This window comes from Solanum pennellii, chromosome 6, assembly GCF_001406875.1.
Source record: "Solanum pennellii chromosome 6, SPENNV200".
Taxonomy (NCBI): domain Eukaryota; kingdom Viridiplantae; phylum Streptophyta; class Magnoliopsida; order Solanales; family Solanaceae; genus Solanum; species Solanum pennellii.
The window spans coordinates 50,658,841-50,673,305 of NC_028642.1; the positions used below are offsets into that span (position 1 = coordinate 50,658,841).

Sequence of the window (14,465 nt, forward strand, 5' to 3'; positions counted from 1 at the left end):
TGAATCCTAAGTTGTCTAGAGGTGATAGCTTAGTGGGCAAAGTGAAATTTGCTTAGGCTCTTCAAACAATAGAGTTATTGCTTGGTTGTGAGATTAATAACTTTTTCTCACGTTGTTGTAATCGGGTTTCACTTTTGCTTGTGAAGATTAGTGAAAACGGTTGAAAATCATGCATGACAGGTCGTGGTTTTACTCCCTTGATCAAGGAGGTTTCCACGTAAACTGTTTGTGCTGTTTTATGTTGTTACTTACTATTTGTTCTTACTTCGAGCTGTGTCAAGGGACCTAGTCCGTTGACTGGTAGTGGACGCACGCATTCTAACACCAAGTCTTACTATAACCTTTTATTTAAGCACCACCAACAATTAATTGTATTAACTCTAAACCAGAAGTTGACAGACCATAAAATTTATTTTTGCAAGTGGAAAATCAAATGGTGCTAATAGGTTCTTAGATTTGACACATGAAGGATTGATAACACGACCACGCCAGCCTTCATTTATGCTTTAGTTAAAGGTTATAAATCACCAAAATATGGAAAAAAAAGATTAATCTCGTATGTCATTATAATGATTTTTCAAATGATCTTTCCTTGTGATCTTTGGACCAAATATGTAAAACTTTTGCATTGACTATCATTGCCCCTACTCATACAATAGGGACTATTTTTGTCATGACCTAAATTTGAATGGTTCTGACTTAGGATCATTATTTATCATGCATGTGAACATTACTATTTAGATCTAGAATACATTATCTTAATTAAGTTGACTTTTTATTCTAAGTTATTGCTTAAAACAAAGTGTTAGTATAATCCTTTTATTTAAGCGCCACCAACAATAATTAACATAAATGTTATATTTTAGTCATTTTTCTAATTATTATCATGTGCACGTTCAACATTTATTCAAACTATTTATCATCAATTAAGTTAAATTTCTTTTGTTTGTACATTGGTAATAGTTGACCATTACTATTCAAACTATTCACAAAACTCTTTTTTCCTCTCCCTAGGAAGAGCTTTCACCCCTTTTGCTCCCTTAGTGATTCGAACTCGCAATCTTCAGGTTGAATGTGAGGGGTGCTTATCATTCGAGCAATTCCCTCTCGTCATTCATTATTGACTTGACATACACCTTAAAAAACAAATTAAATTTAATGCTTTGAAAAAAATAGATATTTATTTAATAGCAAAAATAAATAAATAAAACGTTTTTCCTAAAGGGGATAAGTAATATTTGATTGGGGATATATAGTTAATATTCCCACACCAACTATATATTTGTATCATTCTTGAAGATTGAAGTCCACCATTATCTCCTATAGTATAATTCTCTCTCATTTTATATTTCTGTCGTTACCATCGCCTTTTGATCTCTCATCTGTTGCCACCCTCATCAACAACACAAGGTGAGAATCATTTTTAAGTTCTTTTTGTTGTTATTTTGCTATGTCTCTTCTGATCTTTTGTACAATAATATATATTCACTTTTATATGCCTATTCTTTATATATGTTGTGATTATGAGTTCCTTTTCTTTCCAAAATACACTGATTCACAATGATTATATATATTAAGTATATTTGATCATACTTATCACCGTACTCTTAGAAAAAGAATCATATTTGACCTTTTATCATATTTTTTTGATATATTTTCTTTTATCATCCAACATTAAGTCCATAATTATCCTTCATCCGTTAAATCTCCATATTTCCACATTATGTTATCTATAAGGGGCCTATATGGATTTTGGTTTTACCCAATTAAATCTAAATATCATTTTAACCCACCCACATAGTAGTTATTTCGAATTTAATCTCATCCCGGTTTCGCCATCTATACCCACTGAAAACCAACTTGAATCTTCCATTTCCAATTGTTAAACCTCACTTCACCTTTTCCATCGTCTTATACTATCATAAAAAACAGAGCACATGTAGAATGTTTGTGAAATTCTATCTATTTTTGAATTAAATGCGAATTTACCAGTTTTGTGAGTCGAGATTAAAGATGAAAAGTTGGCTCTAATTTACCTTTTTTTTTAAAAAACAATATTGAATTGAATGTTTTAATTTATTTTTAGTTATAAAGCTGATTGTTGTCTGAGGTAAAAGAGGAGGTATATAATTCTCTTTTACATATATACCTCCTCTTTTACATCAGACATTTAAGAAGAATGAAATTAGGTTTATTTTGATTAGTGAATTTGGTTTAATGTGTGGAGTAGGTTAGATTTATTTAAGTAATATTTTGATTTAATTAAAAAAAAAAAAAATTCACGAAGGCGCTACACATTAGTATTTGTATGTGGGAATATGAAGGTTTAACTAATAAAGGGTAACTAGATGACAAAGAAAAATATATCATTAATGATGAAGGGTAAACATGATCCTTTTCTAATCTAAGATTATATCTAATTATTAAGTTATGAAATAACTTGGTTTCCCTTTCTTTTATGAAATTAGGGTGACATAACAATTGATTCAAGGAATGGAAGTTGTTGAGACTTGTGGAAAAGCAACTCTTTCTGCTGGAGAACCTTCCACCAAACGTACTATTACATCAATTTATGATGATGATGATGAAGTTGTGGGCTTTGAGAAAGATGCAGAAATTATAATGAAGAAATTGATACGAGGAACAAAGGAGCGAGATGTTATCTCCATCTATGGAATGCCTGGACTCGGTAAAACTACTTTGGCAAGGAAGGTGTACAATAATCCCTATATTGCTAATTACTTTGACGTTAAAGCATGGTGTGCTATATCACAAGCATATAATAGGAGGAAGTTATTGGTTGAGATTTTCAAACAAGCTACAAATGATAAGATCAAAATCAAAGAGGACGATGATATAGCTGACATATTGCGCAAGGTTCTAATAGGCAAGAGATACCTCATTGTATTAGATGACATTTGGGATGTCGAAGCATGGGAAGATTTGGGACTATGTTTCCCTCAAGGTGAATGTGGAAGCAGAGTAATGGTCACAACAAGAATTGAACAAGTGGCTAAGCATCTTCAGCACCACAGTGATCCTTATTCTCTTAGCTTTCTCTCATCCAAAAAGAGTTGGGAAGTATTGGAGAAGAAGGTATTTCGAGGAGAGAGTTGTCCCCCGGATCTACTGGAAGCAGGGTTGCAAGTTGCCCTACACTGTAAGGGATTACCTCTTGTGGTTGTTCTGATTGCTGGAATGATTGCAAAAATGGATAGGGAGGCGTCCTTGTGGCTCGAGGTTGCAAATGACTTAAGTTCTCTTGCTTTAGGAGAGCAGAGTATGAAGGTAATACAATCAAGTTATGACCATTTAGAAAACCACTTAAAGCCCTGCCTTCTTTACATGGATGGCATTGTTTCCAGAAGACCATAAGATCCCAGTGGACGATCTGCTCAAGTTGTGGATGGCTGAGGAGTTTGTATTGAATGTCGAAACAGAGAACATGGAGGAAGCATATCGAGTTTGCTTGAGTGATTTGCTTAACAAAAGCCTAGTAATGGTCTCTGGAATCAGAGCTAATCGTGATGTAGTGTACTGCTCACTTCATGATGTAGTGCGTGAGTTCTGCTTGAGAAAACTCACAGAAGACAAGTATATGCATTCCACAGATTCACGGTTATGCATTTATATTCATGATGATCTTGTTAAACAATTAGATTATTCTGAATACCAGCTGGATAAGATTCCAATGCTGGGTTTCAAGGAAACAAATTCTTTGGAGTTCATTGCTCATCCAAAACTCAGTACATGGAATAACAGATATTGGAATCCTTTAGATTTAGTTGTTAAATTAAGATCTGTTCGGGCGTTGCATTTGATGGATGTCTCGTTGCCAGATTCATGGGCTACTGCAATTCAATCACTAACTGAGTTGAGGTACCTCACACTTCATGTCAGACAATTTGAATTTGAGTGGATATCACACCTACACCATCTCCAAACTCTGCAGCTCAAGTTAAGAAATTATAAGAGTATACGCCTTAGGGCTGCTACTATATGGGAAATGAAGAAGCTAAGGCATGTGAATATATACAGTTTTCCGGTGGTATGGGAAGACATTAATGACGAAGGAGGTTTTGAAACAAGTATGCTAGAGAACATGAAGACTTTTCGCACTTGCAATATACGGTTGGATAATGTGTTTACAAGGTTGTGGTGGAGGTTTCCGAATATTGAAGAACTCGGCCTCAAGGTTGAAGATGAACCTAAGTTTCCTTTGTTTCCAATACCAGAAGTTCATACTCGGCTTCATTCTGTTTCTCTGAGGTTCTCAGTAATGGAAGTCTTCAATTCAGTTGGATGGGAGAGGTATTTTGTGTTCCCTTCAAATATTAGGCATTTGTACCTTACCGGCTGTTTCTTGACGGAAGAAATGGTTTTAAACATTGCAAGATTGAAGAAGCTTGAGAGTCTCAAATTATTTTTGGGATTTCCTTTTGGGAGATCAGAGTACCATTGTTGGGATGTCACAAATGTGGAGTTCCCTGCACTCAAATACTTGACATTAGACGTTATGAGGATAGTAGAATGGAAGGCTTCAGAGGAATCCTTTCCGGTTCTTGAGAAGTTAGTTATAAAAGGAGGTTACATCAAGGAGATTCCTCCTAGCTTTGCGGATATTCCAACACTAAAACTTATTCAACTGATTAACTGCATGGAGTCTGTAGCGGTTTCAGCTATGAATATCAAAAGAGAAATTGAAGAAAACACAGGATGTGACAATCTCCATGTTGTAGTTGTAAAACCAAAATAAATGTATCTAGAAGCAATTCAAAGTTGCTCTATTTCCACTTCTGTATTGTCACATTATTATCTGTTTTTCTTATTAGCGAACTTTTTAACTTGGAAGCTAAGATTGCAATTCAATTTTGAAGTTTTTGAGAGGTCAAAGCTGCTTTATTTCAAAATGTGAGATGTTTGGTTATGCTTTTGTGAGAAAATATATAAATGCTTTTGGAGCAGCAGAAACTGTTTTCACAGTTTAAAATAATTTATGACTCATTCCATGTTTCATTTTCAAACACTTATCTTAAGTTGACTATTATTTTAAATTATTGCTTAAAAAACAAGTCTTATAATGCTGCTGTAAGGATAAATTTGTGAAAGTGCTTACTTATTTGATTGGAAAGAACAAAATTTCTGCTCACCTTCACCTATTCAACTGTGTCTGCCTCCTCCTCTGAAAATCATCTTGCTAACTTTATAGGGAAAATTATCAAAATGGTCCTCGAAGAAAACCTTACCCCAAGAACCAGGTTCTTGTAATTCTGTCGCAACACAATAAAATAAAAATTTATCGTGGAAACCTTCATAACTTAAGGAAATAAAAAATCACACCGATGTTTTATATTAATTCAAGATTTACAACTCAGTTAATCAATGTATCTAACTCTAAACTTCTATTTTTTTCGATTAACTATAATCAAAAACTCTCCACTCAACAAGAAGTCAAACTCGCTTCTTGTTTACAAAGACTCTCAACTCTTCTTAACTCTGACCACCCAAGAAGTCAAACTCACTTCTTGTTTACAATTCTCACAACCTCTCTCCCAAGAAGTCAAATCCACTTCTTGTTACAATTCTCTCAAGACTCAACTCCAAGAAGTCAAACCCACTTCTTGTTACACACAATCTAGGAATTATTACAACTCAATAATAAACCTAGAACAAATCAACAAAGACTAATAACCCTAGACTTTAATTGATCAAACTTCAACATTCAATAGTTCTGAGTGGAACAGATACGTGGACCTGGTCCTTTACATTGTTGTGATGAAGGTGAACCTGGTCCTTACGTTGCTGTGACGAAGGCCTGCAGTTTTTCTCCAGTAAATACTGCTCTCAAGATGATATATTTCGTGAATATCCAATGGCTATTGTTCTGGCTTTGCTAATAAATTCTCTCGATTTGTGTTTATGCAAAGACGTTATTTTTTCAACTTCTTGATCCTTTTATAGATTTGATTTGCCTTCAACTTCTACAAGGAAAGGAATTACAAATCATTTTTCTTCTTGAACTTGTCTATATTTACTTCTTTCCTTATTTGACTTGAATTGCTACTTCTTTATTTCTTTCCTTATTTGACTTGAATTGCTACTTCTTTATTTGTTTTCTTATTTGACTTGAATTGCTACTTCTTTATTTCTTTCCATATTTGTATCCTTCTTTCTCACGATTTCTTTACTTGTGTAAACCTCCCATGTATTCCGAGTGAATTGGTTGAGGTTGTTTCTCTATATATTTTGTACTCTTATATTTATTTAAACCTATTTTTTAGTCATGACAAACATTTTCTCATTAAAAGATGAAAACTATCACATTTGATTAGTGAAAATGAGATGATATTTTAAAACTTATGATTTGTGAATGCTGTAATGAAAGTTATCATTGTCCAAATTAAAGTATTTTTTAAGAAAAAAGTGCAAGTTCAAAAGCATTAAAATAACCAACACTAACTTGAAAGGCAACATTTAAGAAAGGCATAACACATAAATATGCCCTTTAACTTGGCTTCGAATCACATTTATGCCCTTCAACTTTGGGTGTGCACAAGTAGATACTTAAACTTGTATAAAGTTGAACAAATAGACACACATGTCATCCTACATGTCATTTTTTGTCCCACGTAGTGTCCTATGTGTATTGTGCTATGTAGGACTCATGTGTTTATTTATTTAAAATTTGGATAGTTAAAGTGTCTGTTTGTGCGTTATGAAAGTTGAAGGTCAAAGTTAAAATTTGAAGCCAAGTTTAGGGTCCAATATATGTATTATGCCTTTGAGAAATTGCAACAACTAAAGCTATTGCAGGAGCTTCATAGGCACTTCCAATCTTCTTAACATGATGAGACAAAATAAAGAGAACTATAATAATACTTGATATTGAATACATAAGAGCAAAGTGGAAAACATATATTATGCAACCAAAATAGCGCACACTTAATTAATCATGTCCATGATTTCGAAATCTGATGGAAAAAAATGTTTCAGTCGATAAAAAACGACGATTTAGCAGAAACAGAGATCATGTCCGGCTAATAATATGTGGTAAAATAGATTAATCATAAAATCTACATATGTTGATTAAGAAAAAACAAACATCTAACGACAGGGTGAAAAACGATGTAAGTTGGCTTATCAAAAAATAAAATTACAGAAAAAAAAGTGTTTCACTTTATTTGATAGCAAATTTCATTTTTGTACAATTTATGAATAAATAATATGTGGATACAAAAATCATCCATCATTCAACTCATTTTTATTCACATGACAAATCAAAAATTATCTATTCGCATCTAACCCATTTTCAACTCATTTATATGCGATCTAATACTCTGTTAGCTAGCCAACACAAGTCATGACACATGAATAACACCATAGTTACTTAGGGAGAAGTTGATAATGTTTGTTTAGAAGGTTTTGGTATTTCTGTCTTTAATATACTTGGAATTTCAGGACCTAAAATAACAGGTAATTCAGGCTTTGTAAATGTTGGGATCTCTGATTTTGGAGTAGTTGGTAGCTTACGGTTTGGTACACTTGGTTTTTCAGGCCAAGAAACAGTTGGAGTTTCAGATTCTGGGGCTGCTGCTGGGGCTACTGGAATATCAAGCTTTGAAGAATTAGATTTTTTGGGTTTTAAGAAACCAGGTATATCTGGCTCTGAGAAACTAGGAGTCTTAAAATTTGGAGAACTTGGGGTCTCATGCTTCGGCGAACTTGGCATCTCGAAATTTGAAGAACTTGGTGTGTCGGGCTTTTGGGAACTAGGAGTTTCGGATTTTGGAAAACTTGGAGTCTCGAAACTTGAGGTGTCATGCTTTGGGGAGCTTGGCATCTCGGGCTTTGGAAAGCTTGGCGTGTCAGATTTTGGGGAACTTGGGGTCTCGGTCTTTGGGGAACTTGGAGTCTCGAGCTTTGGGGAGCTTAGCATCTCGAACTTTGCGGAACTTGGCGTCTCGGGCTTTGGAGATCTTGGTGTCTCGGGCTTTGGGGAACTTGGCGTCTCGGGCTTTTGGGAGCTTGGGGTCGCGGGCTTTAGGGAACTTGGAGTATCGGACTTTGTGGAACTTGGTGTCTCGAGATTTAGGGAGCTTGGCGTCTCAGGTTTTGAAAAAATAGGAGTCTTGGGATTCGGGGAACTTGAAGTCTCGGGCTTTGAGAAACTAGGAATCTCGTGCTTAGGAGAAGTTGGAATCTCGGGCTTTGAAAAACTAGGAGTCTCGGTCTTTGAGAAACTAGGGGTCTCGAGCTTCAGGGAACTTGGAGTCTCGGACTTTGAAAAACTAGGAGGTTCAGGCTTTAGGGAACTTGAGGGACTTGGAGAACTTGGAGTGTCAGGTTTTGATAAACTAGGAGCCTTGGGCTTTGAGAAACTTGACATCTCGGGCGTTGGGGAACTTGGTGCCTTAGGCTTCGAGGAATTTGGAGTATTAGGCTTTGAGAAACTAGGAGTCTTAGGCTTTGAAAAGCTAGGTGTCTCAGGCTTTGAGAAACTAGGGGTCTTAGGCTTTGGGGAATCTTGTGTCTTGGGGCTTGGAGAACTTTCCATTTCAGGCTTTGTGAAAGTAGGGTTCTCAGACTTTGGGGAACTCGGAGTCTCGGGTTTTGAAAAACTGGGAGTCTCAGATTTTGCGGAGCTTGAAGTCTCAGGCTTTGAGAAACTAGGAGTCTCGAGCTTTTGGAAGCTAGAGGTCTCGAGCTTTGTGAAACTAGGGGTCTCAGGCTTCGAAGAACTTGGAATTTCTGGCTTTAAAGAAGTAGGAGTATCTAACTTTGGGGAACTCAGAGTCCCGGGCTTTGAAAAAGTAGGAGTCTCAGATTCTGAGAAACTAGGGATTTTAGGCTTTGAAAAACTAGGGGTCTCGAGCTTTTGAGAATCAGGGGTCTCTGGCTTTAGGGAATTAGGTTTCTCAGGCTTTGAAAAACTAGAAATCTTGGGTTTTGTAGAACTAGGGGTCTCGGATTTTGAAAAACTTGGAATCTCAGGTTTTGATAAAGTAGGAGTCTTAGGCTTAAAGAAAGTAGGAGTCTCAGGCTTCGATAAAGTAGGGGTATCGGGCTTTGGGGAAGTAGGAGTCTTGGTCATTGAAAAAATAGGGTTCTCAGGCTTTGAGAAGGTAGGATTCTCAGATTTTGGTGAACCAGGGGTCTTGGGCTCAGAGAAACTTGGAGTCTTGGGCTTTGAGAAAATAAGAGTTTCAGGCTTGGAAAAAGTAGGAGTCTCAGGCTTTGGAGAACTAGGGGTATCAAGTTTTGAAAAACTAGGAGTCTCAGGCTTTGAGAAACTAGGAGTCTCGGGTTTTGAAAAACTAGGGGTCTCGGGCTTTGAAAAAGTAAGGGTCTCAGGTTTTAAAAAACTAGGTGTCTGAAGCTTTGAGACAGGTGTCTCAGGCTTTGAGAAACTAAGAGTTTCTGACTTTGAGAAACTAGGAGCCTCAGGTTTTGAGAAACTAGGGATTTCAGGTTTGGAAAAACTAGGTGTCTCAGGATTTGAGAAACTAGGTGTCTTAGGGTTTGAGAAACTAGGATTTTCTGGCTTTGAGAAACTAGGAGTCTCAGGCTTTGAAAAAGTAGGAATCTCTGGTTTTGAGAAAGTAGGGGTTTCAGGTTTTGAAAAGCTAGGTGACTTAGACTTTGAGAAACTAGGTGTTTCAGGTTTTGAGAAACTAGGTGTTTTAGGTTTTGAAAAACTAGGGATGTCAGGCTTTGCAAGACTAGGGGCCTCAGGCTTTGAAAGACTAGGTGAACTGGAGAAACTTAGGGTAGTTGGCGTTGAGAAACTAGGGGTCTCGGGATTTGTAAAACTAGAAATTTTGGAATTTGAGAAACTAGGAGTCTCGGGCTTTGAGAACCTTGGTGTTCGAGGTTTAGAGAAACTAGGATTCTCTGGCTTTGAAAAACTAGGTGTTTCAGGTTTAGAAAAACTAGGGTTCTCAGGCTTTGAAAGACCGGGGGAATTGGAGAAACTTGGGGTAGCAGGCAATGAGAAACTAGGGGTAGTGGGCGTCGAGAAACTTGGGACAGCGGATGTTGAAAAACTAGGATTAGCGGGTGCTGAAAAACTAGGGGTCTGAAGAAGGCGACGTGCCGTTATAGTAGTTATCATGTCGTCATGCATAAAGTAGATAAAAGCAAACAATAAGATGGAGGAGAAGTTGTAATGCCAAGCCATTTTTGTGCTGATGCAAGAAACTTAAAGAAAAATGTGGTAAAAGAAAATAAAATTTTGATATTTTAATTGTTTTCCATTTAGCTATATATAGATTTTTAAAGGCATGTAAAAGGGAGGATTTCAATACTTGATAGGTTAGTTGTACTATTTATCTGCCAATATTATAGTATCTAGAATTTGTATTATGATAGCAAGATTATAGTATCTTGAATATCGCTAGAATGAAAGAATGCTCAAATTTTCTAGCTTAAATGAGATTATTAAGGAAGCAAATAATTGTTAAACTATTTACTAATTATCTTTAAATTATCAATCATTATGTCTTTTAATTATGCCCTTTCTTTCTTTCTAGCCTTTCTATCAAGATAAAATTTAAATAAAAGTGGGTATAAGAATGACACGTCATATCATAATCAAACATAATTGAACTTAACATGCATATAACTCAATCATGATAAGAATGACAACATTGATTTCTTCTTTTAATAACTAAAATCATTGCACTTTTCACCAAATATCTTTAAAAATAAACATATAAAGTTCCTTAGTCTATTATTTATAAGGCATTGTTTGATTGAATACCGCGTCTGGATGTTAACTTTATTTAAGTATTAATATTATTACTAAAATATTAAAATAATTATTAATAATTTAATTTGATGGAGAAAAAATTACATTATATGAATATACTTAAAAGTATTAATCAACTTGAGATCTTGGTGTCTCGGGCTTTGGGGAACTTGGCGTCTCGGGCTTTTGGGAGCTTGGGGTCGTGGGCTTTGGGGAACTTGGAGTATCGGACTTTGTAGAACTTGGTGTCTCGAGATTTAGGGAGCTTGGCGTCTCAGGTTTTGGGGCTGCTGCTGGGGCTACTGGAATATCAAGCTTTGAAGAATTAGAGGTTTTGGGTTTTAAGAAACCAGGTATATCTGGTTCTAAGAAACTAGGAGTCTTAAAATTTGGAGAACTTGGGGTCTCATGCTTCGGCGAACTTGGCGTCTTGGAATTTGGGGAACTTGGTGTGTCGAGCTTTTGGGAACTAGGAGTTTCGGGTTTTGGAAAACTTGGAGTCTCAAAACTTGAGGTGTCAGGCTTTTGGGAGCTTGGCGTCTCGGGCTTTGAGGAGCTTGGTGTCTCGGGCTTTGGAAAGTTTGGCGTCTCAGGCTTTGGGGAACTTGGGATCTCGATCTTTGGGGAACTTAGAGTCTCGGGCTTTGGGGAGCTTGGCATCTCGGGCATTGCGGAATTTGGCTTCTCGGGCTTAGGAGAGATTGGTGTCTCGGGCTTTGGGGAACTTGGAGTATCGGGCTTTGGGGAGCTTGGGGTCTCGGGCTTTGGGGAACTTGGAGTATCGGCTGTAGAACTTGGTGTCTCGAGATTTGAGGAGCTTGGTGTCTCAGGTTTTGAAAAAATAGGATTCTTGGGATTCTGGGAACTTGGAGTCTCGGGTTTTGAGAAACTAGGAATCTCGGGTTTTGAAAAACTAGGATTATCGGTCTTTGAGAAACTAGGGGTCTCGGGCTTCCGGGAACTTGGAGTCTCGGGCTTCGAAAAACTAGGAGTTTCAGGTTTTAGGGAACTTGAGGGACTTGGAGAACTTGGAGTCTCAGATTTTAAGAAACTAGGAGCCTTGGGCTTTGAGAAACTTGACATCTCGGGTGTTGGGGAACTTGGTGCCTTAGGCTTCGAGGAACTTGGAGTATTAGGCTTTGAGAAACTAGGAGTCTCAGGCTTTGAAAAGCTAGGTGTCTTAAGCTTTGAGAAACTAGGGGTCTCAGGCTTTGGAGAATTTTGTGTTTTGGGGCTTGGAGAACTTGGCGTTTCAAGCTTTGTGAAAGTAGGGATCTCAGACTTTGGGGAACTCGGAGTCTCGGGTTTTGAAAAAATGGGAGTCTCAGATTTTGAGGAACTTGATGTCTCAGGCTTTGAGAAACTAGGAGTCTCGAGCTTTGGGAAACTAGGGGTTTCGGGCTTTGAGAAACTAGGGGTCTCAGGCTTCGGAGAACTTGGAATTTCAGGCTTTGAAAAAGTAGGAGTATCTAACTTTGGGTAACTCGGAGTCTCAGGCTTTGAGAAAGTAGGAGTCTCAGGTTTTGAGAAACTAGGGGCATTAGGCTTTGAAAAACTAGGGGTCTCGAGCTTTTGAGAATCAGAGGTCTCTGGCTTTAGGGAATTAGGTTTCTCAGGCTTTGAAAAACTAGGAATCTTGGGTTTTGTAGAACTAGGGGTTTCGGGTTTTGAAAAACTTGGGATCTCAGGTTTTGAGAAAGTAGGAGTCTTAGGCTTAATGAAAGTAGGGGTCTCGGGCTTTGGAGAAGTAGGAGTCTTGGTCATTGAAAAACTAGGGTTCTCAAGTTTTGAGAAGGTAGGATTCTCAGACTTTGGTGAACCAGGGGTCTTGGGCTCGGAGAAACTTGGAGTCTTGGGCTTTGAGAAAATAAGAGTTTCAGGCTTGGAAAAAGTAGAAGTCTCAGGCTTTGGAGAACTAGGGGTATCAGGTTTCGAAAAACTAGGAGACTCAGGCTTTGAGAAACTAGGAGTCTCAGGTTTTGAAAAACTAGGGGTCTCGGGCTTTGAAAAAGTAGGGGTCTCAGGTTTTGAGAAATCGGGGGTTTCAGGTTTTGAAAAACTAGGTGTTTCAAGCTTTGAGACAGATGTCTTAGGCTTTGAGAAACTAGGAGTTTCTGGCTTTGAGTAACTAGGAGCCTCAGGTTCTGAGAAACTAAGAGTTTCAGGTTTTGATAAACTAGGTGTCTCAGGCTTTAAAAAACTAGGTGTCTCAGGCTTTGAGAAACTAGGAGTTTCTGGCTTTGACAAACTAGGAATCTCGGGCTTCAAAAAAGTAGGGTTCTCTGGTTTTGAGAAAGTAGGGGTTTCAGGTTTTGAAAAACTAGGAGTTTCAGGCTTTGAGAAACTAGGTGTTTCAGGTTTTGAAAAACTAGGGATGTCAGGATTTGCAAGACTAGGGACCCCAGGCTTTGAAAGACTAGGGGCCTCAGGCTTTGAAAGACTATGTGAATTGGAGAAACTTAGGATATTTGGCATTGAGAAACTAGGGGTCTCGGGTTTTGTAAAACTAGAAATTTTGGGCTTAGAGAAACTAGGAGTCTCGGGCTTTGAGAAACTAGGTGTTTCAGGTTTAGAGAAACTAGGATTCTCAGGCTTTGAGAAACTAAGAGTCTGGGGCTTTGAGAAACTAGGTGTTTCAGGTTTAGAAAAACTAGGGTTCTCAGGCTTTGAAATACCGGGGGAATTGGAGAAACTTGGGGTAGCAGGCATTGAGAAACTAGGGGTAGTGGGCGTCGAGAAACTTGGGACAGCGGATGTTGAAAAACTAGGAGTAGCGGGTGCTGAAAAACTAGGGGTCTGAAGAAGGCGACGTGCCGTTATAGTAGTTATCATGTCGTCATACATAAAGTAGATAAAAGCAAACAATAAGATGGAGGAAAAGTTGTAATGCCAAGCCATTTTTGTGCTGATGCAGAAACTTAAAGAAAAATGTGGTAAAAGAAAATAAAATTTTGATATTTTAATTGTTTTCCATTTAGCTATATATAGATTTTCAAAGGCATGTAAAAGGGAGGATTTCAATACTTGATAGGTTAGTTGTCCTATTTATCTTCCAATATTATAGTATCTAGAATTTGTATTGTGATAGCAAAATTATAGTATCTTGAATATCGCTAGAATGAAGGAATGCTCAAATTTTCTAGCTTAAATGAGATTATTAAGGAAGCAAATAATTGTTAAACTATTTACTAATTATCTTTAAATTATCAATCATTATGTCTTTTAATTATGTCCTTTCTTTCTTTCTAGTCTTCCTCTCAGGATAAAATTTAAATAAAAGTGGGTATAAGAAAGACACATCATATCATAATCAAACATAATTGAACTTAACATGCATATAAATGTATCATGATAAGAATGACAACGTTGATTTCTTCTTTTAATAACTAAAATCATTACACTTTTCACCAAATATCTTTAAAAATAAACATATAAACTTTCTTAGTCTATTATTTTATAAGGCATTGTTTGATTGAATACCGCGTCTGGATGTTAACTTTATTTAAGTATTAATATACTAAAAATATTAAAATAATTATTGATAGTTTAATTTGATGGAGAAAAAATTACATTATATGAATATACTTAAAAGTATTAATCAACTATCGACAAAATAATATTTCATATTTTAGTAAAATATGATAACTTTTGGGAGCATTGGGATGTCCCAGTTAAAAGAAATAAAAAGTTGATTATAACTCGGAACAAATTTAGGCTT

At 36.8% G+C, this 14,465-nt stretch overlaps 2 protein-coding genes and 1 pseudogene across 2 annotated transcripts; 1 reads left to right on the forward strand and 2 right to left on the reverse strand.

The window, feature by feature from the left end:
• Window positions 1-2,478: 2,478 nt before the first annotated feature.
• On the forward strand, window positions 2,479-4,893 carry LOC107022829 (annotated as a pseudogene).
• A 2,307-nt stretch (window positions 4,894-7,200) lies between these two features.
• LOC107022410 (proline-rich extensin-like protein EPR1) lies at window positions 7,201-10,178 on the reverse strand. Its single transcript, XM_015223029.2, has one exon. It carries the CDS (start codon window positions 10,175-10,177, stop codon window positions 7,388-7,390), a length of 2,790 nt encoding a protein of 929 aa, XP_015078515.1. The 5' UTR covers window position 10,178; the 3' UTR covers window positions 7,201-7,387.
• A 698-nt stretch (window positions 10,179-10,876) lies between these two features.
• Window positions 10,877-13,645, reverse strand: LOC107022411 (proline-rich extensin-like protein EPR1). The gene has a single exon (XM_015223031.1). It carries the CDS (start codon window positions 13,643-13,645, stop codon window positions 10,877-10,879), a length of 2,769 nt encoding a protein of 922 aa, XP_015078517.1.
• Between the last annotated feature and the right edge of the window lie 820 nt (window positions 13,646-14,465).

Coding starts and splice junctions, on each gene's coding strand:
- LOC107022410 (XM_015223029.2), bottom strand. CDS start 10,177: ATGGCTTGGCATTACAACTTCTCCTCCATCTTATTGTTTGCTTTTATC.
- LOC107022411 (XM_015223031.1), bottom strand. CDS start 13,645: ATGGCTTGGCATTACAACTTTTCCTCCATCTTATTGTTTGCTTTTATC.